The sequence below is a fragment of the Dicentrarchus labrax genome, unplaced genomic scaffold, assembly GCF_905237075.1.
Source record: "Dicentrarchus labrax unplaced genomic scaffold, dlabrax2021, whole genome shotgun sequence".
Classification (NCBI taxonomy): domain Eukaryota; kingdom Metazoa; phylum Chordata; class Actinopteri; family Moronidae; genus Dicentrarchus; species Dicentrarchus labrax.
Window position 1 is genome coordinate 194,340 of NW_026136716.1, and position 26,273 is coordinate 220,612.

Here is a 26,273-nt window from a genome sequence, read left to right on the forward strand (position 1 = left end):
ACTTTTACTTCCTCTGACTGAATCCAAACACTTTTACACAACATGGACATTAAACTTTCAAAGGTTGTTATTTTCTTTGTTCTTTTCAAAGAACTTTGTATCTGGAGCTTTCAGCTGTGTCTCATGGTCTTCTTCAGAGGAGGAAGCTCCGAGTATAAATATTATAATATATAAATAATATTAATATCAGTTACTGAAGGTTTCTTGGTAAAGGAGAGATTATAAGTCTTCAGTGGAAAAATATGTTCTCACATTCTGTGGGAGGGAATTCCTGACGTTCCCAAATGAATCCTCAGTTAAAGGAAGGAACCCCCCCTCCGCAACATACAGTGTATTGTGTTTATGAATTCCATGATGTGAGCGTCTCTTCCTGTTTCCACCTCGTTACCTTCTGACCTTCCTCAGAACGGTTCTGTGTTCTCTGCACGCATTCACTACAAAGGCTACAAATAAACTCTGAGAACCGGCGACAGTCAGTTAGTGACAGGTTCCCAGGAACATTCAATTCAATTCAATTCAATTCAATTCAATTTTATTTGTATAGCACCAATTCATAACAGAAGTTATCTCAGGACACTTTTCAAATAGAGCAGGTCTAGACCGAACTCTTTAAAACATTAATTACAGAGACCCAACAGTACCACCATGAGCAAGACCTTGGAGACAAGGGCAAGGAAAAACTGCCTGTTAAAAGGCAGAAACCAACTGTTGACATGAGAACTTTGGAGAACCTTCACATTCACATTCAGTCCGTGGAGACGACTTATAAATGTTGTATTTTAACAGTGAAGTTCTGTAAACAGGCCTTTGATTAGAAAACAAACCAGAGGGCGAGAGAGAATCACACAAAAAGAGGGAGAGAGAGAGAGCGAGAGAGAGGGAAAGAGAGAGAGAGACATTCACACAGAGAGAAGCAGAGAGAGAGAGAGAAAAAGAGAGAGACAGAGAGAGAGAGGGAAAGAGAGAGAGAGACATTCACACAGAGAGAAGCAGAGAGAGAGAGAGAGAGAGAGAGAGAGAGAGAGAGAGAGAGAGAGACAGGTTTCCTTCCAGATGACTTCACCTTAAAAACATGAGCCTCTCTCTCTTTCTCTACACACACAGAAACACAGTCGTCATGGTAACAGACCCCTCCCCTCTGGGTGTGGTGGAGAGACACTGAAGCCGCAAAGAGAGAGAGAGAGAGAGAGAGAGTTAACCCATTCAGTGCCTGTTTATTGATCAGATTATGTATTCTGTTTATTCTGTCTTTTATTTTGACATTTCTGTGATTTCCTCTCATTAAAAACTTTAATAAAACTACTACCACCAGTACTACCACCAGTACAACAACCAGTACTACAACCAGTGCTACAACCAGTACTACTATCAGATCCTAACAGAGTGGTTTAGTTGTGGGAGGGAAGGAGTTAAAGGTGTGGATGTTTCCACAGTTGGGAAGTAAGTTGGAAAGTTTTCCTCTGAGCCAACCAATCAGATTGCAGAGAGAGAGAGAGAGAGAAAGAGAGAGAGACAGAGACAGAGAGACAGAGAAGGCGGGCGAGGTAGAGTTTCCACAGTTTTTCTACAGCAGTGAACTTTCTGCTGTTTTTGGTGTTTTTCGGTTTGAAGTTGAGTTGTGTGTGAGGACAGACTCGTCATGGTGACCACAGAGACCCACCAGGCCCAGGACCTGCTGGTCCCCGCACAGAACCAGGACCAGCTAGACCAGCAGCAAAGGAACAGCAGGATGAGAACCCGGCCTCCCCCTCGTCCCCCCTGGCAGGATTCGACCCGGACACAATGAGTCAGGGTCCCGTCAATGCCATCACGGTCCTCACTCTGCTGGACAAACTGGTCAACATGCTGGACACCGTGCAGGAAAATCAGAACAAGATGGAGGTGAGCCAGGGGCGGGACCACACCTTAACATCAGGTCTGAGTGTGGGACACCAGTAGAGACAGGATTCAGGATCAGGGCAACAGAAAATTGGTTCAAACCAAACTCCATTAAAAAAACTTTGTTTTTAGTCGTCACCGTCAACTGAAGCTTCAACTGCATGAACAGGGACATACAGAAAAGTACAGGGCAGTCCAAACCAAACTCCACTGGAAAAACTTTATCTGCAACTCACTAAAGAAACAGTTCAGACTTGTTTGTCCTACAGTTTCCAGTTTCAGAGAAACTTTCCAAACCAAAGGCCACTTAAAAAACTGCAGATTTTGCGTCTATGTGTTCTCTGTCTTCTCTCTCTGGCCTCGGTTGGTGTTTTTATCTCTTATGAATACAAAGATCTAATTTTGTCTCACATTCAGAAGTCACATGACCCACAGCAGCACCCATAGCTGCAGGTTAAGTAAGCTGGTTAGTAGATGTGTAACTCTGCTGTGAGAGTGGATTCCTGAGATGTTTGTCATATTAAGATGCTTTAGCTAAAACTGCCCTGATGGAGACAAACAAACTCATAACTCTGAACTTTGGCTCTGGAGCTACTTCCTGTTACTGTATTGTGTTGATTATAGTTTACAGTGTTCTTTAATAACATGTTAGAACAGGTTTTTGAAACCAGCTCCTGTCTCACACATTAACAGACTGTCCACAGAAATATTTACAGATTTGTGTCCATAAGAAGAACTAAAGTCAGACTGAAACCAGATTCTGAATAAACAAACTGTGGAACTGAGCTCAGACAGTTCATTATCTCCTACTTCAATCAGGATTAATTGAGCTGTTGTCTCATGTTCTACTAATTATTTCAATTTAAGGGTCTACTCCTTAAAATGTTCAGAGGAAACTGGTTACTGAAGAGCTTCTAGCACACGAGGGAATACTGAAGTGTAAGTGCATGGAAAGCTCAAAGGTTTTTCCATCATAAACATCCTCAGTTTTATTCAACATTCAAACATTTTACTACTTTAATTTCATTGGAATTGCAGCATCCAGAGTATTCACTCACAGGTGAAATTTAACATAATGAACTTTGACCTGTACATTCACACAAATGACCAAGAATAAGCCTTCCTTACAGTGCTGTGGGAGTGGACGGATAGCCACAGAGTCCAAAATAGAGGAAGCTAACTTATTTTCAGTTTTATTAGAAACACGTTACATGTTAATGCAGCTTTTAATAAACTGTGGACACTTATTGTTCCATTAGTAACAAGCTAAGATAATGAGCTAATAAGCTAATGAACAGTCCAGACAACATGATGTTAGCGGTTAACTTTCTAGCTACTGTAGTACACAAACAAACATCAGGAATCTCAAGCAGCAGATTTATTGTCAAACCTTCCTTGACTTCCTCACTTTGAACTGTCGAGTGAGTCAGCATCTAGGATGATGTCTTAATGGTTGTTTCAGGTGCACCAGGTGGAGATGGAGGGTGTGGTCAGAGGGATCCAGGCTGATATGACCAAACTGTCCAAGAGCCACAGTCACACCTCCAACACGGTCAGCAAACTGCTGGACAAGAGCCGTAAACTGTCCGTCACCATGAAGGAGGTACAGACTGGTTGCTGGTTTGGTCACATCTGTACAGGTAGATTTAAACTGGTCTGATCACTGGTTGTGTGTCTGCAGGTGCGAGATAAGATGGAGCGTCAGGGACTCCAGGTGAAGAAGCTGGAGGCGAATCACGCCCACCTGATTAACAGGAACAACTTCAAAGTCCTCATATTCCAGGTGAATGAGACATAAACCACGGTGACAGGAGGTCAGAGGTCAGTCAAAGGTCAGAGGTTCTCCATTTTCCATCAGTAAAGGGTTCTCCATCAGTAAAGGGTTCTCTATAAGTAAGGTGTTCTCCGTCAGTCAAGGGTTCTCTATAAGTAAAGGGTTCTCTATGAGTAAGGTGTTCTCCATCAGTAAAGGGTTTTCTGTAAGTAAAGGGTTCTCCATCAGTAGGTTGAGACATTCGTTCTCTGTTGGAGATTTTCTGTCTGTGGCCATATTTGGTCGTCGGCTGCAGCAGGAACTGAAGTGGATAAACTTTATAGAAAACAAAACCGAGGTCAGAGGTGAGAGTGAGCTGTCATCATGTGGTCTGGTTGTCATGGGTCCAACAATCGGCGTCCATCAGGGTTCTCAGTGTTTGGAACAGATACAGTAGAAGTAAACAACAGTAAAAGTGCTGCTAACATCATGTACTAATACTGCAGTAGTAGTGCAGAAGTACTGCAGTAAAACTACAGTAACTGGAAGTAAATCTCGGATTACTGTACATACTTTCAGTACTGCAGTATCAGTGTGTACCAGTGACGTGCGGTCAGGAGAGGCAACATCCTGTCATCATGGAAAAAATTAAATATATAATAAACAAATAAATTAAATGGTTATATTTATCAAATGGTTTGAACTATGAACTCATTTTCCATTTCACTTAAACAATTTTGAGATACGGGGAAGAGACGCACAGTGAGGCAGCAGCAAGCTGAGCCTCACCTTGGATTGCGCAATCCCTCACAAACTGTGCTCTGCCATGCAATGAGAGCGTGTTACTGTCGCTCTGTATGTTACCAATCAAATGTTTCAATCAAGCCCCCCCCCCTGACTTTCCATAATTTCACTTGCTTCATGGTAGGGGGCACTCGTGAGCCCAGAGATTCTGATGCTACTCCGCAGCTGCAGAGTAAATGACAGCAAGCTAGCATCTTACAGTCCGTGGTTACAATTAGTGAGTCAAGTGCAGCGATCTTTTTTTTTCCCTCTCGAATGCCTCCTGCCGTATGTTTTTGTTGTTTATTTGAGTATTCAGGCGTCAATCGGTCATTATCCAATCAGGGTCTATTAGAGATGAGTATGGGGTAACCTACTGGATTCTGGGAGGGCGGGATTAAGAGAGTAACGGAGCAGAGACGTAAGAGAGAGAGAGACGCTGTGCTGTTCATGAGTTTCTTAAGTGTTGTTAAAGTTGTTTTATTTCTTTAATTAAAAACGCTGAGGGTTTTTATGAGTCTGGACTGCTGAGAGAACGAAGAAGACAAGTTTTGGTGTGAGTGCTGAACAAGCGCATAAACATTAGCTTTGTGTGGACTGTTGCTAGCGGACGAGCATTAGCGTTGCTAGTCGGGAGGAGAAGGACGGCGCACATGCATGTGAGGAGCTGGGTTTTCTTACATGGACTAGTTTCACAACTTTTCATCAGCCGCCACTGGACAGAGGTTTTGAACTAAACAAACAACGTTGCTATCCAGTGTGAGTGTAATCAAAAGGATCTTCACATGATCTTCACATGACCTCCAACTGTGCGCCAGCATGCATGGTACCATAAACTGAACAAACTAAAAACCCCGGGTATTTTCTGTGATTTATTTACATTTTTATTTGGGTCATGTTGAATAAATGTTCCCCTATTTTTTTTTTTTATTGAAACTGTGTATACTAATGTTGCAAATGGAGTAAACATTGTGGTTTTATGACTGAAAAGGAAGGTGGTTATTAAAAAGTATGCATGGGAGTTGAACTTGGCCTCTCTGCACCCTAGTGAAAATCAGGTTATCTAGTTGAAGTAAATGCATAGAAATTTCATATTTAGTAGGCTCCTACCAATTCACCTCCCATGCTAAATTATTTAAAAGTAATCAAGGTAAACATTTTGTTACAAATTAGAATTGAGTAGGAGGGCTACATTTAGAAATCTGATTCTGATGAAGTCAGTGCCTCACCAGCCATAACCCTCCCCGCACGTCACTGGTGTGTACTTTCAGTACTGCAGTATCAGTGTGTACATACTTTCAGTACTGCAGTATCAGTAAGTACATACTTTCTGTACTGCAGTATCAATGTATACATACTTTCAGTACTACAGTATCAGTGTGTACATACTTTCTGTACTGCAGTACCGCAGTATACATACTTTCAGTACTGCAGTCAGTGTGTACATGGGTTTCCAGTCCCACTGACACTAAACATTCCTGTCCTCCCTAAAATATCCAGCATTCCTTAGTGGGTGTTGTTCTCTCTGCTTTTTTAACCCTTTCACTCTGCCCTCCCAGTGTTCTGCTGATCTGTTTTGAAGTATTTGTACTGCGACTCAGTTTACACATACTGAGTACCACTGTATGGACAAAAGTACTTACTGTACTTCCTGTTTGAAGGAAATAGACAAAAGAGAACTCTTAAAGTTGAATGGAGGAAATGCTCAGCTGTCCACATACGTTTTCTTCTAGTTCCCCATTTTTCTAAAGTAACCCAAATGTTCCCCTAAGGTAAAATGCCTAGGTAAATTCCTTTGAGGTTCCACAAAGGGCCCACTATGTCACGACCTCTGACACAACTCTGGGACAGACGAAGATGTAGCAAAAATGATATTAATTTATCCAAAATAAAATTAAAACAAAAGGCGCTCTCAAGGAGGATCAACAAATCAACACAAACGTCAATTGAAAGATGAAATAGCTGGAACACTTGACAAAACTCTTTCTACCAACTGAACAAGACAAACTGACAAAGACAAAGGGAGACAAGGACTATTTATACCAGGTGTAAGTGAAAACAGGTGAAAACAATCAGGGGCGGGGCAGACATTTATAAAGGCGGGAAAATCACACAAAGGGAGGAAGTCGGGGTCTGAATTGTGAGGAAAAAGGTGAGTACAAAATAAAACAGGAAGGACTAAACATGAAACACTTAACATGAACATGACTAAAATTAACACACTTGACGAGACACAACACACTAACATTTTTGTATGGGTTTCTTAAGTTTTTACTGATGTTCCCCTTGCAATTCCCACAGGTAGCTCCCATTTTAAGGTTCCTCCGTTCATGAAGTTTCTCCATGGCCACCGAATGATCTCCTAATGTTCTCCTAAGCTTCCCCCAAGATTCCAGTAAAAATGCTCCTAAGGCCTCATTAGAATTTTCAAGGGAATGTTCCATGAATATTTTCCTAATGTTCTCTTCTCACCTTCAGGAGGAAAACGAGATCCCCTCCAGTGTTTTCATAAAAGATCCTCCTCCATTCCCTCGTGATGAGATTTTGGAAGAAGGCGATGAATCAGCACCAGGCATCGTTGATGGCAATCGATCCCAGGAGAGCGGGCTGCAGACCATCGACCTATCATCTGATGAGGATGTTGGGCTGGACGCGGAGCTAGAGGAAGAGGAAGTGTGGCCTCATGATCTGGAGAACATGGAGAAATCCAGAGCTGAGAAACTGAAACGCTCCAGTCTGAAGAAGGTAAGAATCACAGACAGGTGTACAGACTGACAGACAGGTGTACAGAAAGACATAGATGTGTAACTGATTCTCTCTCTGCAGGTCGACAGTCTGAAGAAGGCATTCTCCAGGCAGAACATCGAGAAGAAGATGACAAAGATTGGAACAAAGATTGTTTCTCAGGAGCAACGAGAGAAGATCAAACAGAAAACCTCCAGCCTGAAGGTTTCACCTCTGACATTCAGTATCAGAAAGGTACTGAGATCTCAAAGTTCCTCTAAGATTCCCCTAACATTTTATAAAGGCACCCCAAAGGTTCCCCAGCGGTTCACCAAAAGTTACAGTAAGGTTCTATTAAGGTTCCCCTAAAACTCCAATTCAGGTCACCCGAAGTTCCCAGAACAATCCCCAAATGTTCCCCAGTGTTTCCTTCACAGTTTCCTCTAAGGTTGCCCTGAGCCTCCAGTAAAGCTCTCCCAAGGTACTGCTGATGTTCCTCCGAAGGTACCCTCTGCAACTCTACTGGCTGCCTAGGCTGCCCTAACACTTCAACTTAGAGAACCCAAGGTTCTCCCAGTGTTTCCCTCTCATTTTTCAAACATTCTCCTGAAGTTACCTCAAGGTTCCAGCTTTTTTTGTGTTGTTTTATTTCCTGTGACTTCTCCCCTCCATCTCTGTTTTCAGCCTCGCAGCAGCTCCGACTCTCAGCCCACTGAAGGCTCCACTCAGGCCGGGGAAGCAGTGATCACTGAGGCTGAGGTCCAGCTCTCCCCGCTGGGCGGCACCGACCAGGATGTCCCCTTCACCGAGGTCCACGCCCAACTGGCCCCAGCTGAGCAGGAAGAGAAGGAGGAGGAGATGAAGGAGGAGGTGAAAGAAGAGGAGGAGAAAGAGGAGGAGGAGGAGGAGGAGAGGGGAGGTGAGGAGGCATCAGGTGTGGAGGCAGATCCGTTGGTGGTTTCAGAGGGAGTGAGTCAGGAGTACGCTCTGTCCACCACCCTGCGCCAGGAGGAGAAAGAGGAGGAGAAAGAGGAGGAGAAAGAGGAGGAATCCTAAACACTCTTCATGGAGTGATCGATCAGAGTTCAGATCTGAGTTGTGATCGATCAGAGACTGAAGTTTTGTCTTGTTATTGATACATATATTTTTATTAAGTGTCTGCACACAGGTTGATTGATTGATTCCAGATATCTGATCAGTTGATATTTAATGTTTTTACACGTCACCATGAAAACTGCATATCTCCAAAACATCAACTTTTAAAGATCCGATCAATTTTTAGATTAAAGTTTTGTTTGAAGTTGGAGAATTTTAATGTTTAATTCTTCAACTGATCTGAAAACCTAAAACTTTAAAACCTTATGATATGTTGTTTTTCTTGGTCAGCAATGTTCCTTTCAGGTTCCTTTTTACGTTTATTTGTGTTTTATTCAAAACCAGCTGATAATAACTAATGATCAATAACAGATAAATCAATATAGCGTAAAAACAGTAGTGGAACCTGGTTCTCAGGGATTACTGAGGTAAACATGGTGCTTAACAGAACCCTGAGAACATAAAACATTACTCTAACATTCTTCCAATGTTCCTGTTGTGTATGAATATACAAATTTTTTCTCACCTTGAGGTTCCTCTAAAGTTCTTCTACTCTATCCCAATAATTTCCCTAATGTTCCTCAAAGTTTAGCCAAACATTCATCAAAAGATCCCTTTAACTAAAGTACCTCTAAGGTTCCACTGAGCTTGCCCATTGTTCCCCCAGGGTTCCCATAGAGTTTCTCAGAGGTTCCTCTAAGGTTCACCTAGAACTCTGCTAAGGCACTCCCAAGTTTTGCCCAAGGGTCCCCAAAGCCCCTACCAGTTCCTCCAAAGGGTTTTCCACTAAAGTTTTTTCCAAAAGTTTCTCCTATAAGGTTCCTCTACCTTTGTCTTAAGGTACCCCCAACATCCTCTAACATTGGTCTTCCAGCGTTTTCTTAGCATTCCCTTAAAGGTTCTCCTAACATTCCTGTGAGGTTCCTGCAAGGTTCCTCTAACATTTCCCCTCGGTTCCTCTAATGTTCCCCAAAGGTTCCGCTAACATTCCACTTGGTGTCCCCTCTAGGGTTCCCTTAAGTTTCCACTGATGTTTCCCCCAACTTTTTCTTAAGGTTCCTCTAAAGTTCCACTAATATTCTCCTAATGGCCCTCTGTTACTGAAATGAGTTCTATCAGAAATGATCTGTGTGTTCCAATGATCAGTTAATGATCAATAAGTCGATCAGTTTGGTTCTTATAGCCTCTGTGTGTGTGTGTGTGTACACTGAATAATAACAATATAACTGCATATTATTCACCCTGAAGTATTGATAACTGACAAACTGATCAACAGACCTGATCAAACAGTTTGATCTGTGACAGACTGATGATGTATATTGATGAATATTGATGACATAAACAGTCTGTTTTGTTAAGAACTGAACAATCAAACTGTTTTATCTCTCTGTTGTTACGGTTTTTCATTTTATTTTGACAGAAATAGAAACTTCCTGCTACCAAAGAACATTTCCTGTTTGACTTATGTTACCTGTCCGACTGTCAATCATCCAACAGGTGTGTGACAATCACCTGAAAATAAAGAATAAAATCAACTTCCTGTCTCCTGGCTCTCTTTTTAACTCTTAGTTCTATGAACTGAAATGAGTGTCATGTCAATAAAAGTAAAAGCAGTAATACTCCATTACTAGTATTAAGTACTAGTATGAGTACTGCATTCAAAAGTATGTTTATTTGTGTACTTCAAGTATCTAAAGTATTTGTTATGTAGAGGGCTCTAAAACATATTAAAGTTATTATTATTGTTGGTACTTTATACATTTACACTATTTATACTATGTTGCCTCCTTCTGGATGAACTCTGAACTCTGTTCTTCTGTGGTTCAGTTCATTCAGCAGGTCTTTGTAGTACAAGTTTAAGTACAAGTATTTTCAGCAACATTGGCTGAAAAGTAAAAAGTTATTTATTATTCAGAAGTGTTAATACCCTTAACAACAGGATTATTAATGTATAAATATCATTTTAATGTAGTTGATTTCTGTTGAATCTGAAGCTTTATATTATTATTATTATTATTGAAACAAAATGTTCTGTAGTTTAAAATAACCTTTTAGGAGTTCTTTACAGAACCTGTTAATGATTCTCTTTAGAATCGGTTGTTTCTAGTCTGGTTCCTACTGAGGCTCTTCTGACCTTTGACCTCAGCTGTCTCTGAGGGAGAGGGTGGGGTCAGAGTGTGGGGTGTTCTTTCCAGGAGCCAATGGGAGGGCCCAGGGGTGGGGCTTAAAACCCACACAACCCATAGAGGGGCAGGGGGCGGGCCTGATACGTCACACCACATTCACAGTGTTTGGTCCTGATTCTTCATCCAGAGTACTGAGCACAGTACTACAGAGTACTACTTGTACTGGATGCAGTACTTGTCCTGTAGTAGCAGATGGATTCAGAACCCCCCTCCGGCCTCTCTCTGGTCTCTGTGTTATCTCTGTTAGCATGTAGCTTCCAGGTGTTAGCAGCCGCCATGTTAACACGCAAGTATGGTGGGCGGAGCTCTGCAGAAGACAAATGGATCCTGCTGTGGCTCTTCTATGATGTCATTGTCCACCTGACGTTGGTATGACCAATCAGATTTTACTTCTTGTATCGAGTTTATGGTTTAATATTCGTTGTTTATTTGTTCTTATTTGTTTGTCCTCAGGAAGGTCCATTTGTTTACCTCTCTCTGGTTGGGACGGTGAAGACGTCTGAAGGTCCTCTTGCTGAGCTCTGTGAGTATTTACTTTTTATTTCATACAGTACTTCATTCAGTGCTTCATTCAGTACTTCAATCAGTACATACATCAGTACTTACATCAGTACTTCACTCAGTACTTCATTCAGTACTTCATTCAGTACTTCAATCAATACTTCAATCAGTACTTCAGTCAGTACTTCAGTCAGTACTTCACTCAGTACTTCACTCAGTACTTCACTCAGTACTTCAATCAGTACTTCATTCAGTACTTCAATCAGTACTTCATTCAGTATTTCAATCAGTACTTCATTCAGTACTTCAATCAGTACTTCATTCAGTACTTCACTCAGTACTTCACTCAGTACTTCAGTCAGTACTTCAGTCAGTACGTCAGTCAGTACTTCAGTCAGTACTTCAATCAGTACTTCATTCAGTACATCATTCAGTACTTTATTCAGTACATCATTCAGTACTCCACTCAGTACTTCACTCAGTACTTTATTTAGTACATCATTCAGTACTCCACTCAGTACTTCACTCAGTACTTCACTCAGTACTTCACTCAGTACTTCTACTCTACAGTATTGTGACCAGAGACTAGACCACTAGAGGGCACCATACACTGCTTCAACAGTGTGTACTTTTAAATGGTAAATGGTAAATGGACCTGTACTCAAAGCGCGTTTACACTACGTGCCACATTCCTATCTGACCTCTGTCTCTGTCTATCTGTCTCTTCCTGTCTGCGTGTAGGGAAGGAGTACGGTAAAGCCGACAGTCGCTGGTTGATTTCTGATCCGACGATTGTCTCAATAGAAATTCTGACTGTCGTCCTCGACTCTGTGTTGGCTCTACTGCTGATCCACGCAGTACTGAAGGACAAGTATTACAGGTAATACTACAACAAGTACTACAGATAGACTACAGACTTTAGTATTGTAGTACTCAGTACTGTGTAGTAGTGTAGTACTGTAGTACCGTAGTACTGTAGTATTGTAGTACTCAGTACTGTGTAGTACTGTAGTATTGTAGTACTCAGTACTGTGTTGTATTGTAGTACTGTAGTGTTGTGGTAATGTAGTATTGTAGTACTTAGTACTGTGTAGTATTGCAGTACTTAGTACTGTGTAGTACTGTAGTATTGTAGTACTCAGTACTGTGTTGTATTGTAGTACTGTAGTGTTGTGGTAATGTAGTATTGTAGTACTTAGTACTGTGTAGTATTGCAGTACTTAGTACCGTGTAGTATTGCAGTATTGTAGTACTTTAGTATTGTAGTTCTCAGTACTGTGTAGTATTGTAGTACTGTAGTACTGTACCGAGCACTATAATATTGTAGTATTGTAGTATTATACTGAGTACTGTAGTATTGTAGTACTTAGTACTGTGTAGTATTGCAGTATTGTAGTGTTGTAGTACTGTAGTACTGTACTGAGCACTATAGTATTGTAGTATTGTAGTATTATACTGAGTACTGTAGTGTTGTAGTACTGTAGTATTGTAGTACTGTAATATTGTAGTACTCAGTACTGTGTAGTATTGTAGTGTTGTAGGACTGCTGTACTGTATTATTGTAGTATTGTAGTACTCAGTACTGTGTAGTATTGTAGTATTGTAGTATTATACTGAGTACTGTAGTACTGTAGTACTGTAGTATTGTAGTATTATACTGAGTACTGAGTACTGTAGTATTGTAGTATTATACTGAGTACTGAGTACTGTAGTATTGTAGTACTGTACTGAGTACTGTAGTATTGTAGTACTGTAGTACTGTACTGAGCACTGTAGTATTGCAGTACTGTACTATTGTAGTATTGTAGTACTCAGTACTGTGTCGTATTGTAGTACTGAGTACTGTGTAGTATTGTAGTACTGTAGTATTGTAGTATTGTAGTATTGTAGTACTGTAGTATTGTAGTACTGTACTGAGCACTGTAGTATTGTAGTACTGTACTATTGTAGTATTATACTGAGTACTGTAGTACTGTAGTATGGTAGTATTGTAGTACTCAGTACTGTGTAGTATTGTAGTATTATACTGAGTACTGTAGTACTGTAGTATTGTAGTATTATACTGAGTACTGTAGTATTGTAGTATTGTAGTATTATACTGAGTACTGTAGTACTGTAGTATTGTAGTATTATACTGAGTACTGTAGTATTGTAGTATTGTAGTATTATACTGAGTACTGTAGTACTGTAGTACTGTAGTATTGTAGTATTATACTGAGTACTGTAGTATTGTAGTACTGTACTGAGTACTGTAGTATTGTAGTACTGTAGTACTGTACTGAGCACTGTAGTATTGTAGTACTGTACTATTGTAGTATTGTAGTACTCAGTACTGTGTAGTATTGTAGTACTGTAGTATTGTAGTACTGTACTATTGTAGTATTGTAGTACTGAGTACTGTGTAGTATTGTAGTACTGTAGTATTGTAGTACTGAGTACTGTAGTATTGTAGTACTGTAGTATTGTAGTACTGTACTGAGCACTGTAGTATTGTAGTACTGTACTATTGTAGTATTGTAGTACTGTAGTATTGTAGTACTGTACTGAGCACTGTAGTATTGTAGTACTGTACTATTGTAGTATTATACTGAGTACGGTAGTACTGTAGTATGGTAGTATTGTAGTACTCAGTACTGTGTAGTATTGTAGTACTGTACTGAGCACTGTAGTATTGTAGTACTGTACTATTGTAGTATTGTAGTACTCAGTACTGTGTAGTATTGTAGTACTGTAGTATTGTAGTATTGTAGTATTGTAGTACTGTAGTATTGTAGTACTGTACTGAGCACTGTAGTATTGTAGTACTGTACTATTGTAGTATTATACTGAGTACTGTAGTACTGTAGTATGGTAGTATTGTAGTACTCAGTACTGTGTAGTATTGTAGTATTATACTGAGTACTGTAGTACTGTAGTATTGTAGTATTATACTGAGTACTGTAGTACTGTAGTACTGTAGTATTAATAAATAATAATAATACATTTTATTTATAAGCGCTTTTCTAAATACTCAAAGACACTTTACATAAAAAAATAAAATAAAAAATAGAATAAACATAAAAGCAGCCAAACAACATCAAATAGTAAAACATTAAAAACACATCAGACTTAGCTAAACATTAAAAGCAATTTTAAAAAGGTGAGTTTTTGTCAGTGATTTGAATGTTGGAAGGTCGGTACAGTCACGGATGGGTTTGGGGAGAGAGTTCCAGAGGGAGGGGGCAGCTACAGAGAACGCTCTGTCGCCCCAGGTTCGGTGCTTGGTCCGGGGGTGGAGGAGTCAGGAGGTTTGCTTCAGATGAGCGGAGGCTGCGGGATGGATTGTGGCGATGGAGCAGGTCAGTCAGGTAGGAAGGAGCCTGGTTATGGAGGGCTTTGTGTGTAAGGAGGAGGATTTTGAACTGAATGCGCTGTGGAACTGGGAGCCAGTGGAGGGTCTGGAGGACGGGAGTGATGTGATCACGGGTGCGGGTGTGGGTGAGCATACGTGCAGCGGAGTTTTGGATGTATTGTAGCTTATTTAGAGTTTTGGATGGTGTGCCATAGAGGATGCTGTTGCAGTAGTCGATTCTGGAGGTGATGAAGGCGTGGATGAGGGTTTCAGCAGCAGAGAAGGAGAGTGATGGGCGAAGACGGGCAATGTTCTTGAGATGAAAGAAGGCAGTTCTCGTGATTAGGTTTATGTGATGTTCAAAGGAGAGGTTAGTGTCAAAGATGACTCCGAGGTTGCGACTGTGGGGGGATGGAGACAGGGTGGAGTTGTCAATGGTGAGGTGGAAACTGTCTGTGGTTTTGGTGAGGGATTTGGGGCCGATAATGATAAGGTCTGATTTGTCACAGTTGAGTTTGAGAAAGTTGGAATGCATCCAGGATTTGATGTCGGTGAGGCAGTTGGAGAGAGTCGAGTGAGTGCCCGGGGTGATGGATTTGGTGGAGATATAAAGCTGGACGTCATCGGCATAACAGTGGAAGTGGAGACCATGGTGGCGAATGATGTTGCCAATGGGGAGCAGGTAGAGTATGAAGAGGAGAGGACCAAGCACCGAACCCTGGGGGACGCCTTTGGGACAGGGGAGCAGTGGAGGAGGTGCAGTTGTTGACATGGATGAATTGTTGTCGGTCTGTGAGGTAAGATTTTAGCCAGGAAAGTGCAGTGCCAGTGATGCTGAGAGAGGACTCAAGACGGGAGAGGAGAATGGTATGGTTGATGGTGTCAAAGGCTGCAGTGAGGTCCAGGAGGATAAGGATGGTGAGGTGGCCGGAGTCAGCGGAGAGGAGGATGTCGTTGGTGACTTTCAGGAGGGCTGTTTCGGTGCTGTGTTGGGAGCGAAAACCGGATTGAAATGGTTCGAACAGTTCATTTGAGCAGAGGTGGGTTTTGAGTTGTGTGGCGACAATACGTTCCAGTATTTTGGACAGAAAAGGAAGATTGGAGATGGGCCGAAAGTTAGACATGATGTCAGGGTTGAGTCCAGGTTTTTTGAGGATGGGGGGTGACAGCAGCCAATTTGAGTGAGCGGGGGACTGAGCCGGACTTGAGAGAGGAGTTGATGATTTCTGTGATGAGTGTGGAGATGGCTGGTAAAGAGTCCTTGATGAGGTGAGATGGGATAGGATCCAGGACACATGTAGTGGTTTTCATGCCTGTCATGATTTTGGGCAGCTCCCCTGGTGACACGGGGCAGAACTGAGACAGAGGCTGAGAGGCGAAGGGGGGGGGAGCAGATGAAGGAGTGGGATTGCAGGCTGTGGGGGCAGGAGCGGAGGACAGATTGTTATAAATGGTGTCGATTTTTGATTGAAAGAATGAAAGAAAGGAGTTGCATTTGTCAGTGGTGAATGACTTGGAGGTATTGTCGCTGGGCTTGAGGAGTTTATTTACTGTAGAAAACAGAGCCTTGGGGTTGGTGGAGCCAGCGTGAATGAGGTGAGAGTAGTAGGTGGACCGGGTGGTGTTGAGGGCATCCTTGTACTGCAGGAGGTAGTCTGTAAAAGTTTGGAGATGAACAGTTAAACCGGTTTTCTTGTAAAGTCTTTCAAGTTGTCGTTTGCGTGTTTTCATTTTGTGCAGTTCAGGAGTGTACCAGGGGGCAGAGTGGGTGAATGAGACGGTTTTGGTTTTGATGGGGGCCAGCTGATTGAGACAGGAGGAGAGTGTTTCGTTGTAGAACTTGGTGAGGTCAGAGGGGTTGTCAGTCAGCGGTGGGGGGGAGGAAGATATTTTACTTGCAAGAGAGGTAGTAAGAGCTGAAGGGGAGATGGATTTGAGGTTTCTGAAAGATATTGTCCGTTTATCCTTAATGGTGGGAATGGGGATGTCAATGTCCGTGATGATTGCCAGGTGGTCGGAGATGTTGAGGTTGAAGCTGGAGAGGTGAAGTAAGGTGAGACCAGTGGAGCAGACCAGATCCAAGATGTGACCACGGCTGTGGGTGGGAAAGTTGACGTGTTGGGTGAAGTTGAAGCAGTGTAGTAGTTCCAGGAATTCAGTGGCAGATTTGCAGTCATTGTCAATGTGGATGTTGAAATCTCCCAGAAGAAGAACGGAAGGTGAGATGGCAGATAACTGAGTTAGAAAGTCAGAGAAGTTGGTGATAAAGGAGGGGTTTGGTTTGGGGGGCGGTAGATGATGGCAGTGACCAGAGGAGTGGGACCAGAGAGTTTGAAAGTGAGGTGTTCAAAGGAGTGAGCAGCAGGGATGGAGATGGTGGATGTTTTGATGTCCTCCCTGTAGATTGCTGCTACACCACCTCCCCGCCCCTCAGGTCGGGGTTTGTCAATGTAAGTGTATCCGGTGGGTGTGGTCTGGTTGAGCAAAAAGTAGTCCAGAGGTTTGTGCCAGGTTTCAGTGATACAGAGGAAATCCAGGTTATTGTCACTTATGAATTCATTCAGAATGAGACTTTTATTGTTAAGTGAGCGGGTGTTGAGCAAAGCCAGTTTCAGGTGACGTTGCTTCGTGAAAGTTTGAGAGGACCGAGGAAGGGGGCGGAGATTAGATAGGTGCACATGTCGTTTGTTGTGATGACGTAATGAGGAAGTTGCGGTGCGTGAGCAGGACCAGATGGATGGGATAGAGTTAGGAGTTGAACAGTTGTAGATGAACATACGACCAGAGCCTCTGTGTGGAGGACGGCGAAGTAGTCCAGTTTCACGGAGGATGTCGATGCAGTCCGGGCGTTGATGGTTGTTGAGTGAGTGGAGGACGGAGGTGGAGTACAGCGGCGGCATGATCCAGGTGTGGAGCGCTAGCACGGAGCTAGTGCTAGCTTGTGACCATGAGCCAGGTGTCTGTGGACGGAGCCGTATCGAGTACTCCAGAAGAATCCACAGGGTGATCCACAGCATAACCGCAGCAGGCGATCTGTGGTCCGATGATGAGGCGATGAGGAGAGTGGCCCCCGGCCTGCTAGCCTAGAGGACCCGGTGATGATAGGAGGTCGTCAGCTCGATGCGGTGGTGGCCAGCGGAGGAAGCCAGCCGAAGCCCGACAGAACCGACCACACCGGGACGGAAAGATCCCGGGAGGACGGGATAATCCGATGAGGAGGAGAGGGGCCGCCGGCCTGCTAGCCAGGGGGTCCAGGTAGGGAGAGGACGTTGTCAGCCTGATGCGGTGGTGGCCAGCGGAGGAAGCCAAAGCCAAAGCCCAGTAAAGCCGACCACACCGGGATGGAAAGATCCTGGCAGGACGGGCAGGTGGGCTCGAGCTGGCAGAGAAGATGGCAGGGAAAGACCGCAGGAATGGCCACCCCGAAGGCAGGGCGATGAGGCTATGCCGAAGTCCCGGGGATCCTGTAGCTAGCAGGAGCTAGCAGGACGGTGGGAGGACTTCACAGGTACGAAGCAGATAGATAGCAGTGAATCTGTTTGCTCTCCAATTTCAGAGGACTGCCAAACCAGACTATCTGGTGTGGTGAGGCGTAGGTCAAGAGACAAAAACTTTATCATAAACTATTGTCGGAGACGGAGCGGCAGCCAAGGTGCGCCAGCATCCGCCATCATTGTTTGAAGTAGAGTCAGTGTTAGATTTTTTTTTTTGCAGATCTCCTCGTTGTATTGTAGTATTATACTGAGTACTGTAGTATTGTAGTATTGTAGTATTATACTGAGTACTGTAGTACTGTTGTACTGTAGTATTGTAGTATTATACTGAGTACTGTAGTATTGTAGTACTGTACTGAGTACTGTAGTATTGTAGTACTGTAGTACTGTACTGAGCACTGTAGTATTGTAGTACTGTACTATTGTAGTATTGTAGTACTGAGTACTGTGTAGTATTGTAGTACTGTAGTATTGTAGTACTGTACTATTGTAGTATTGTTGTACTGAGTACTGTGTAGTATTGTAGTACTGTAGTATTGTAGTACTGAGTACTGTAGTATTGTAGTACTGTAGTATTGTAGTACTGTACTGAGCACTGTAGTATTGTAGTACTGTACTATTGTAGTATTGTAGTACTGTAGTATTGTAGTACTGTACTGAGCACTGTAGTATTGTAGTACTGTACTATTGTAGTATTATACTGAGTACGGTAGTACTGTAGTATGGTAGTATTGTAGTACTCAGTACTGTGTAGTATTGTAGTACTGTACTGAGCACTGTAGTATTGTAGTACTGTACTATTGTAGTACTGTACTATTGTAGTATTGTAGTACTCAGTACTGTGTAGTATTGTAGTACTGTAGTACTGTACTGAGAACTGTAGTATTGTAGTACTGTACTATTGTAGTATTGTAGTATTATACTGAGTACTGTAGTACTGTAGTATGGTAGTATTGTAGTACTCAGTACTGTGTAGTATTGTAGTATTGTAGTACTTTACTGAGCACTGTATTTCCTGTGTACTTTCAGACACTTCCTGCAGGTTGCTCTGAGTGTGTGTGAGCTGTACGGTGGCTGGATGACCTTCTGTCCCGATTGGCTGGTCGGCAGTCCTCACTTGAACACATCCAGCTGGCTTTACCTGTGGGTCTACCTGGTCTTCTTTAACGGGGTCTGGGTCCTGGTCCCGGTCCTGTTACTGGTCCAGTCCTGGTTCTCCCTGAGGAGGCTGCACAAGTTCATTCCAGACAAACATGCAAACAGGAAGAAGATGTAGAGACGATCAACTGATCAACTGACCACCAATAAATCAACACTATTGATCAGTGACTGTTGGGACAAACTAAACACAAACTGTGATTGATCATCAATCTGGTTGACTGGTTTACTGGTTCTATTTACTGGTTGACTGGTTCTGTTTACTGGTACTGTTTACTGGTTTACTGGTTCTGTTTACTGGTTAACTGGTTTACTGGTTCTGTTTACTGCTTGACTGATTTACTGGTTCTGTTTACTGGTTCTGTTTACTGGTTTACTGGTTGACTGGTTCTGTTTACTGGTACTGTTTACTGGTTTTGTTTACTGGTTAACTGGTTTACTGGTTCTGTTTACTGCTTGACTGGTTTACTGGTTCTATTTACTGGTTCTGTTTACTGGTTCTATTTACTGGTTTACTGGTTGACTGGTTCTGTTTACTGGTACTGTTTACTGGTTTACTGGTTCTGTTTACTGGTTAACTGGTTTACTGGTTCTGTTTACTGCTTGACCGGTTTACTGGTTCTGTTTACTGGTTCTGTTTACTGGTTATGTTTACTGGTTTACTGGTTCTGTTTACTGGTTTGGATAATGTAAGATAACATTAGCTCTTTTGCTAACCTGGACAAGCTAGCTAGGTAGAGTAGCAAAATCTTATGTGGCTAACCTAAGCTTGGTTGCTTGCTAACATTATTGCTAGCAAAGTACTAACAAGGTATTTTGTGTTGATCATAGTGGTTATACATTTTATCAATCAACAACCTCTGTGGCTGCAGTTCCTCTGACGTCCACTAGAGGCTCCTGCAGTGAGTCTCCATATTAAACTACATCAGTAACCAGGCTTCATTCAGCTTCATTAATCATCTTTATTTATTTATTATTACATATTTATTCAGCATAAATAATACATGTTTTATTTCTAATCCTCCTATTCCTCCTCCTCCTCCTCTTCCTCTCAGCTCTTCTTGATCAGTTTGTTGACAGACATGAAGGCCTGTTGGAGGCCGAGTCCCTTCAGAGCGCTGCAGGCCTGAACCTCCCACAACCGGTCAGTGTAACTGGGCAGATCCAACTGGTTGGAGATCTGAGGGAGGAGGAGGAGGAGGAGGAGGGAGAGAGATGATGAGAAGAAGAAGAGGAGTAAACAGCTCCATCTAGTGGTAGTTCAGCTGTAAACGTTGTTCCCTAACGAGGAAGCTTCTTTTTTTCTTCCTAGTGACCTTTTGGTTGGTATTAGTACTTTTACTGACCTGAATACTTCCTTCACCCTTTCCCTTTAAGAGAAGTGGATTATGGGTAACTGAGTGTGTGCTGTTAGGGACATTACAGCGCTGGCTGTGGTTATCTTTAGCAGCTGGTTTTCGGTATGTGTTCATACCTCTCGTATGGTCATGGAGTTTGGCAGGTCCTTCTTGTTGGCCAGAACCATCAGAGGAATTCCTCTTAACTTCTCCTCAGTCAGGACCTTCTTCAGGGCCTTCTGGGCCTCTGGTATCCGGGTTGGGTTGCTGCTGTCCACCACGAACACCAGAGCCTTACAGTCGTCAATATAGTACCTGAAGAAGAAGATCGAGCTGTATCATTAAACCGTTTATAGACTAGGGACGTCCTGACCAATCCGAGTCATTAAACACTGAGTGTCTGCAGATACCGATTCCCGATCCGATCCTATCCGAAGCTCTGCATTACATTTTATTTTGTTACATAATAAAAGTAAATAATAACAAACCCTCTGTAATGTTTGTTTGGTGTCGGTGGGAATAAAAACAGATTGGATCAATAAATTAAATAAATAGTAATAGCTGATACCGATCAGTTAACAAAATGCCTCTATCGGCACTGATACCGATTATTGAGATCTGGACCTCCCTTCTATATTTAGCTGATTCAATCAATAATCAATAATCATTGACTGTTTGCCATCCACTGTTTAGATCTTGGTGCTTTTTTAATTCTAGATTTGAACCGGATGAAGGATTTTAGTCATCGGACGTCTGGATCTTAAGTTATCAGAGAAACAAGCTGAGCTAACGTTAGCAGCAGCTCGGCTCGCAGCCCCTCCGGGACGTCCTTTGTCTGTCCAACAGCGTGGGAGAAGCAGTGATTGTTAAAGTGGAACTGCTTTATTCAGTGTGTTTAAGGTGGAACTGCTTTATTCCGTGTGTTTAAGGTGGAACTGCTTTATTCAGTGTGTTTAAGGTGGAACTGCTTTATTCAGTGTGTTTAGTGGTTTTAATCAGTGGGTCTGTTTGTGTTGGAGAGGAGGAGACCTCTGTGGATCATTGGGCTCCCGGTAGAAACCTCCTGAACCATGAACACTGAAGGAATCCTAACCGGGAGAAGCTGACTGCAATGACACCAATGGTGGTGAAGACTCCCATGATCCCATGCTGCTTCACCACCTCATCACACTACATCTGTTGTTGTTTGGATGTGAAAGAAAGTACACACAGAGATTTCTGTTTGTTTGTTTGTGTTACTTACCTCCAGTTGGGTCTCATGCTCTTCTGTCCGCCGACGTCCCACACAGTCAGAGACGTCTTCTTGTCCAAGTCCAGAGTTCCCACGTTGAATCCGATGGTCGGCGACGTTTCCATCACCTACGAGTTTGCAGACAAACACTGTTGATTCTGTCCCAACCTGTTTATATCTACCTGTCCACAGCGGCCTCACCTGTCCTGTCAGCAGTCTGGCCAACAGAGTCGACTTTCCAGCCGAGTCCAAACCCATCAGGATCACCTGAGTGCACAAACACACGTTAAAGTTCACAAGTGTTGGTTATCACATCACAAAAACATCTCAACATACATCAGAACTGATTCTGGTTCTGCCTTCTGGCTCCATTCATGTGACCGCAGCCTGAAGGTTCCCAACAACCAGCATTATTCCCAGGATATTAAATATATATAAAGTATTTCCTCCCTGAGAACCAGAACCACAATCGGGTTTATTACCCTTAGAGAAACATTTTACTTCCTGTCTGTAATATGAGCTTTATTCTGAAACATTTCCTTTACTTCCTGTATGTAATATGAACTTTATTCTGAAACAATTCCTCAACTTCCTCTCTTTAATATGAACTTTATTCTGAAACATTTCCTTTACTTTCTGTCTGTAAAATGAACTTTATTCTAAACTCTCTTATATCGTAGTAATCAGCCAATCAGCTGCTGAGATATTGTCCATAAAGCTGATTATTAATGATACTAACTGTTAGCATCAGTCAGTATAACAGAACAGTTCTCACATTAAAATCTCAGTTCTGGTTCTGGTTCTGGTTCTGGTTGCTGACTGAATCCTAAAGGAAGACATTAATGAAAGAAAAATACCCTAATAAACGCAGTACAAGTACTCTACAATGATACTGAAGGGACTAATTGATTAACTGTTGGGTAATACATCTCATAAACTCAGTAATTGTTCTATAATACTGATCAGTATTGATCAGTATTGATTGAGTTACCTGAGGAGAAGTGGAGCTACGAGCTTGACCCATATCCTGTAATCAACTGTCTTCTTCTGCTACTGACTGAGACTCACCTGGATAACGTCTCCCAGGTGTGTTCAGGTGGGTCCAATCAGAGCAGGTCATGTGACTGTGAGACGGGTCCGACTGCATTCCTGTGCCGGAGGCAGGTCGAGTGTCTGCAGGCTGATTTTAAACCCAGAGAAGAAGAAAAACTCAACAAACATAAACAACATTATAAGTTCATAAATAAACAAGTTATTGTAAACAAATATAAGTAATTACAACCCCTAAAGGAGGTTTATTTTATTATTACTTTTAATCATTTTATTCTTTTATCAAATTAATGAAACATTTCCTCTACTTCCTGTCTGTAATATGAACTTTATTCTGAAACATTTTGTATCTTCCAGTCTGTAATATGAACTTTATTCTGAAACATTTCCTCTACTTCCTGTCTGTAATATGAACTTTATTCTGAAACATTTCCTCTACTTCCTGTCTGTAATATGAACTTTATTCTGAAACATTTTGTATCTTCCAGTCTGTAATATGAACTTTATTCTGAAACATTTCCTCTACTTCCTGTCTGTAATATGAACTTTATTCTGAAACATTTAGTATCTTCCTGTCTGTAATATGAACTTTATTCTGAAACATTTTGTATCTTCCTGTCTGTAATATGAACTTTATTCTGAAACATTTTGTATCTTCCTGTCTGTAATATGAACTTTATTCTGAAACATTTTGTATCTTCCTGTCTGTATTATGAACTTTATTCTGAAACATTTCCTCTACTTCCTGTCTGTAATATGAACTTTATTCTGAAAATTTTTGTATCTTCCTGTCTGTGATATGAACTTTATTCTGAAACATTTCCTCTACTTCCTGTCTGTAATATGAACTTTATTCTGAAACATTTTGTATCTTCCTGTCTGTAATATGAACTTTATTCTGAAACATTTTGTATCTTCCTGTCTGTAATATGAACTTTATTCTGAAACATTTTGTATCTTCCTGTCTGTAATATGAACTTTATTCTGAAACATTTTGTATCTTCCTGTCTGTAATATGAACTTTATTCTGAAACATTTTGTATCTTCCTGTCTGTAATATGAACTTTATTCTGAAACATTTTGTATCTTCCTGTCTGTAATATGAACTTTATTCTGAAACATTTTGTATCTTCCTCCTCCTCCAAGTCAGCGGTGAGGAGGAGGAGCGGTGTCCTGTGAGGAGGAGTTTGTCTCCGGGTATAAAGCTGTCTCCTCCGACCTCCTCCCTCCTTCTTCTTCCTCCTCCCCGCCGGTTCTTCTTCTTCTTCTTCATCGTCATCATCATCATCATCATGGGCTTCGGTGATCTGAAATCCGCCTCCGGCCTCAAAGTGCTCAATGACTTCCTGTCGGAGCGCAGCTACATAGAGGGGTCAGTATATATACGGGTCCGGGTCTGAAGGGTCCGGGTCCGGGTCCGGGTTCGGGTTCGGGTCCGGACCGCAGAAAACACTGGAAACTGCTGCAGCTGGCGGTGCCGCCATCTTGGCTCTGCGCTGAGCTAACAGTTAGCTCACAGTTAGCGGTTTGACTTTAATGTGATCAATAATCGATAAGAGGCTGTGTCCGGTTCAGTCTGAAGGAGGCGTGAACCGAAAACTGAACTGATTGATTACTGATAATTGATAACTGATAACTGAAGCTTCATGCTATCACTAGTTAGCATCAAGCCACATGGTGCTAACATGCTAACACTGTGCTACGTGTCAGATGAAGTTTCAATGTATCGATCAACAGCCAATTAAAGTCCTGATAGTTATTGATAGTTTACGGCCTGTCAATCAATGTTTTATTAACGGATTGGTTTAAAGTTTATTGATCCTCAGAGGAAGAACAAAGACAAATAACAGATGATATATTGATTTATATTTACACACGATACTGAAGGTTTGTTATTATTGATTGATTGATTGATTTACAAATCAACTGATACATTCTTTTAATAAAGTTATTGATCCTTCATATCGTACTTAAAGTTTCTAAGAAGTTGAATCAGTTCTAGTTAATGTTCCTGCACTGATTGATTATGGATCAGTAGCTGATCAGTATTGATTATGGATCAGTAGCTGATCAGTATTGATTATGGATCAGTAACAGTCCCTGCAGATGTGGTTATGATGATCTAACTCACCATCTTTCGGCTGATCTTGAGATGAAACTTTCTGATCTGAAACCTCTGCAGAGGATTTTATTGATCTTAAGTTCTAATCCTGACTGATTTATTGATTACCTGAGCAGCCCAACCCAGGTGTGCTAGTCACGGTGTTTCCTGTCCTCAGGTACGTCCCCTCTCAGGCCGACGTGGCGGTCTTCGATGCGATCTCGTCCTCGCCCTCCGCCGACCTGTGCCACGTCCTGCGCTGGTACAACCACATAAAGTCCTACCAGAGCCAGAAGAACAGGTGAGGACGGCGACATCATCAGTGTGTGTGTGTGTGTGTGTGTGTGTGTGTGTGAGACACATCAGTGGAGTAAGCCCCGCCCCCTCCTGTCAGTCTTCCAGGTGTGAAGAAACCTCTGGGTCAGTACGGTCCTGCGGGTGTAGCCGACACCACCTCTGGCTCCGCCCCCGCCGCCTCAAAGGACGACGACGATGATGACATCGACCTTTTCGGCTCCGATGACGAGGTGAGGTCCCAGTGATGTCATCAAGGTGTGTCCTGTCTGTGTGATTGGCGTTAATGAACCCTGGGTTCTGTCTGACAGGAAGACGCAGAGGCAGCCAGGCTGAAGGAGGAGCGTCTGGCAGAGTACGCCGCCAAGAAGTCCAAGAGTACGTAATCTCAGTATTGACCAGTGAGCGGTATTCTGTTCCCTGATTGGCCGACTCTTAGTGATGATTAACCAATCACCATCTTTCGACTGACACCTGATGGACACCTTGTTTACCTGAGAGAGTTTCTGGCCTCCTGTCGGTGTTCATGAGAGGTTTCCATGGTAACTGACTGACTCCTCCCCCTCAGAGCCCACCCTCATCGCCAAATCTTCGATCCTATTGGACGTGAAGCCGTGGGACGATGAGACGGACATGGCCAAGCTGGAGGAGTGTGTGCGCAGTATTCAGATGGACGGACTGGTCTGGGGACAGTGTGAGTACTGCATGTAGTACACAGAGTACTGCAGCTGATCAGTATTGATTATGGATCAGTAGCTGATCAGTATTGATTATGGATCAGTAACAGTCCCTGCAGATGTGGTTATGATGATCTAACTCACCATCTTTCGGCTGATCTTGAGATGAAACTTTCTGATCTGAAACCTCTGCAGGGGATTTTATTGATCTTAAGTTCTAATCCTGACTGATTTTATTGATAACCTGATCAATTAATCATATCTGTTGTTCTGTAGCCAAACTGGTCCCGGTGGGTTATGGCATCAAGAAGCTGCAGATCGGCTGCGTGGTTGAAGACGACAAAGTGAGCATGTTTACCTTTTTAGTAGTAGTAGTAGTAGTTGTTGTTGTTGTTGTTGTTGTTGTTCACCTGTGTTTGTTTGTGTGTGTCAGGTGGGCACAGACATCCTGGAGGAACACATCACAGCGTTTGAGGATTTTGTTCAGTCGATGGACGTCGCTGCTTTCAACAAGATCTAAAACCAACAAGCAAGAGTAAATAAAAAAAGCACTTGAACAGAAGAAGAGTGTTGTTTATTGGAGTTCGACCAGCAGGGGGCGCTCTGTTGTTGTTGTATAAATATTTAAACTCTTCTGTGAACGGTAACAATCAGACTCAGCATTGTTTAACTAAAGTTTA

General features: G+C 42.4%; 3 protein-coding genes across 3 annotated transcripts; 2 read left to right on the top strand and 1 right to left on the bottom strand.

Annotated features, from left to right (window-relative positions):
* The first annotated feature begins 1,478 nt into the window (after positions 1-1,478).
* Positions 1,479-9,768, top strand: cavin2b (caveolae associated protein 2b). The gene is given in 7 exon segments (XM_051428070.1): positions 1,479-1,711; positions 1,714-1,881; positions 3,341-3,481; positions 3,560-3,661; positions 6,893-7,159; positions 7,241-7,393; positions 7,823-9,768. Coding segments are annotated over 7 exon segments (1,275 nt in total). The 5' UTR covers positions 1,479-1,639; the 3' UTR covers positions 8,195-9,768.
* A 912-nt stretch (positions 9,769-10,680) lies between these two features.
* On the top strand, positions 10,681-26,158 carry eef1b2 (eukaryotic translation elongation factor 1 beta 2). The gene is made up of 9 exons (XM_051428071.1): positions 10,681-10,788; positions 10,873-10,942; positions 23,668-23,893; positions 24,801-24,923; positions 25,017-25,149; positions 25,228-25,294; positions 25,485-25,610; positions 25,870-25,937; positions 26,027-26,158. Exons 1-9 carry the CDS (start codon positions 10,696-10,698, stop codon positions 26,111-26,113), a joined length of 993 nt encoding a protein of 330 aa, XP_051284031.1. The 5' UTR covers positions 10,681-10,695; the 3' UTR covers positions 26,114-26,158.
* On the bottom strand, positions 19,846-22,603 carry arl11 (ADP-ribosylation factor-like 11). The gene is made up of 5 exons (XM_051428072.1): positions 22,463-22,603; positions 21,673-21,738; positions 21,484-21,599; positions 20,378-20,555; positions 19,846-20,083 (listed from the first exon to the last, which is right to left on the bottom strand). The coding sequence occupies exons 1-5, from the start codon at positions 22,493-22,495 to the stop codon at positions 19,955-19,957; spliced, it is 522 nt and encodes a 173-aa protein (XP_051284032.1). The 5' UTR covers positions 22,496-22,603; the 3' UTR covers positions 19,846-19,954.
* Positions 26,159-26,273: the final 115 nt, after the last annotated feature.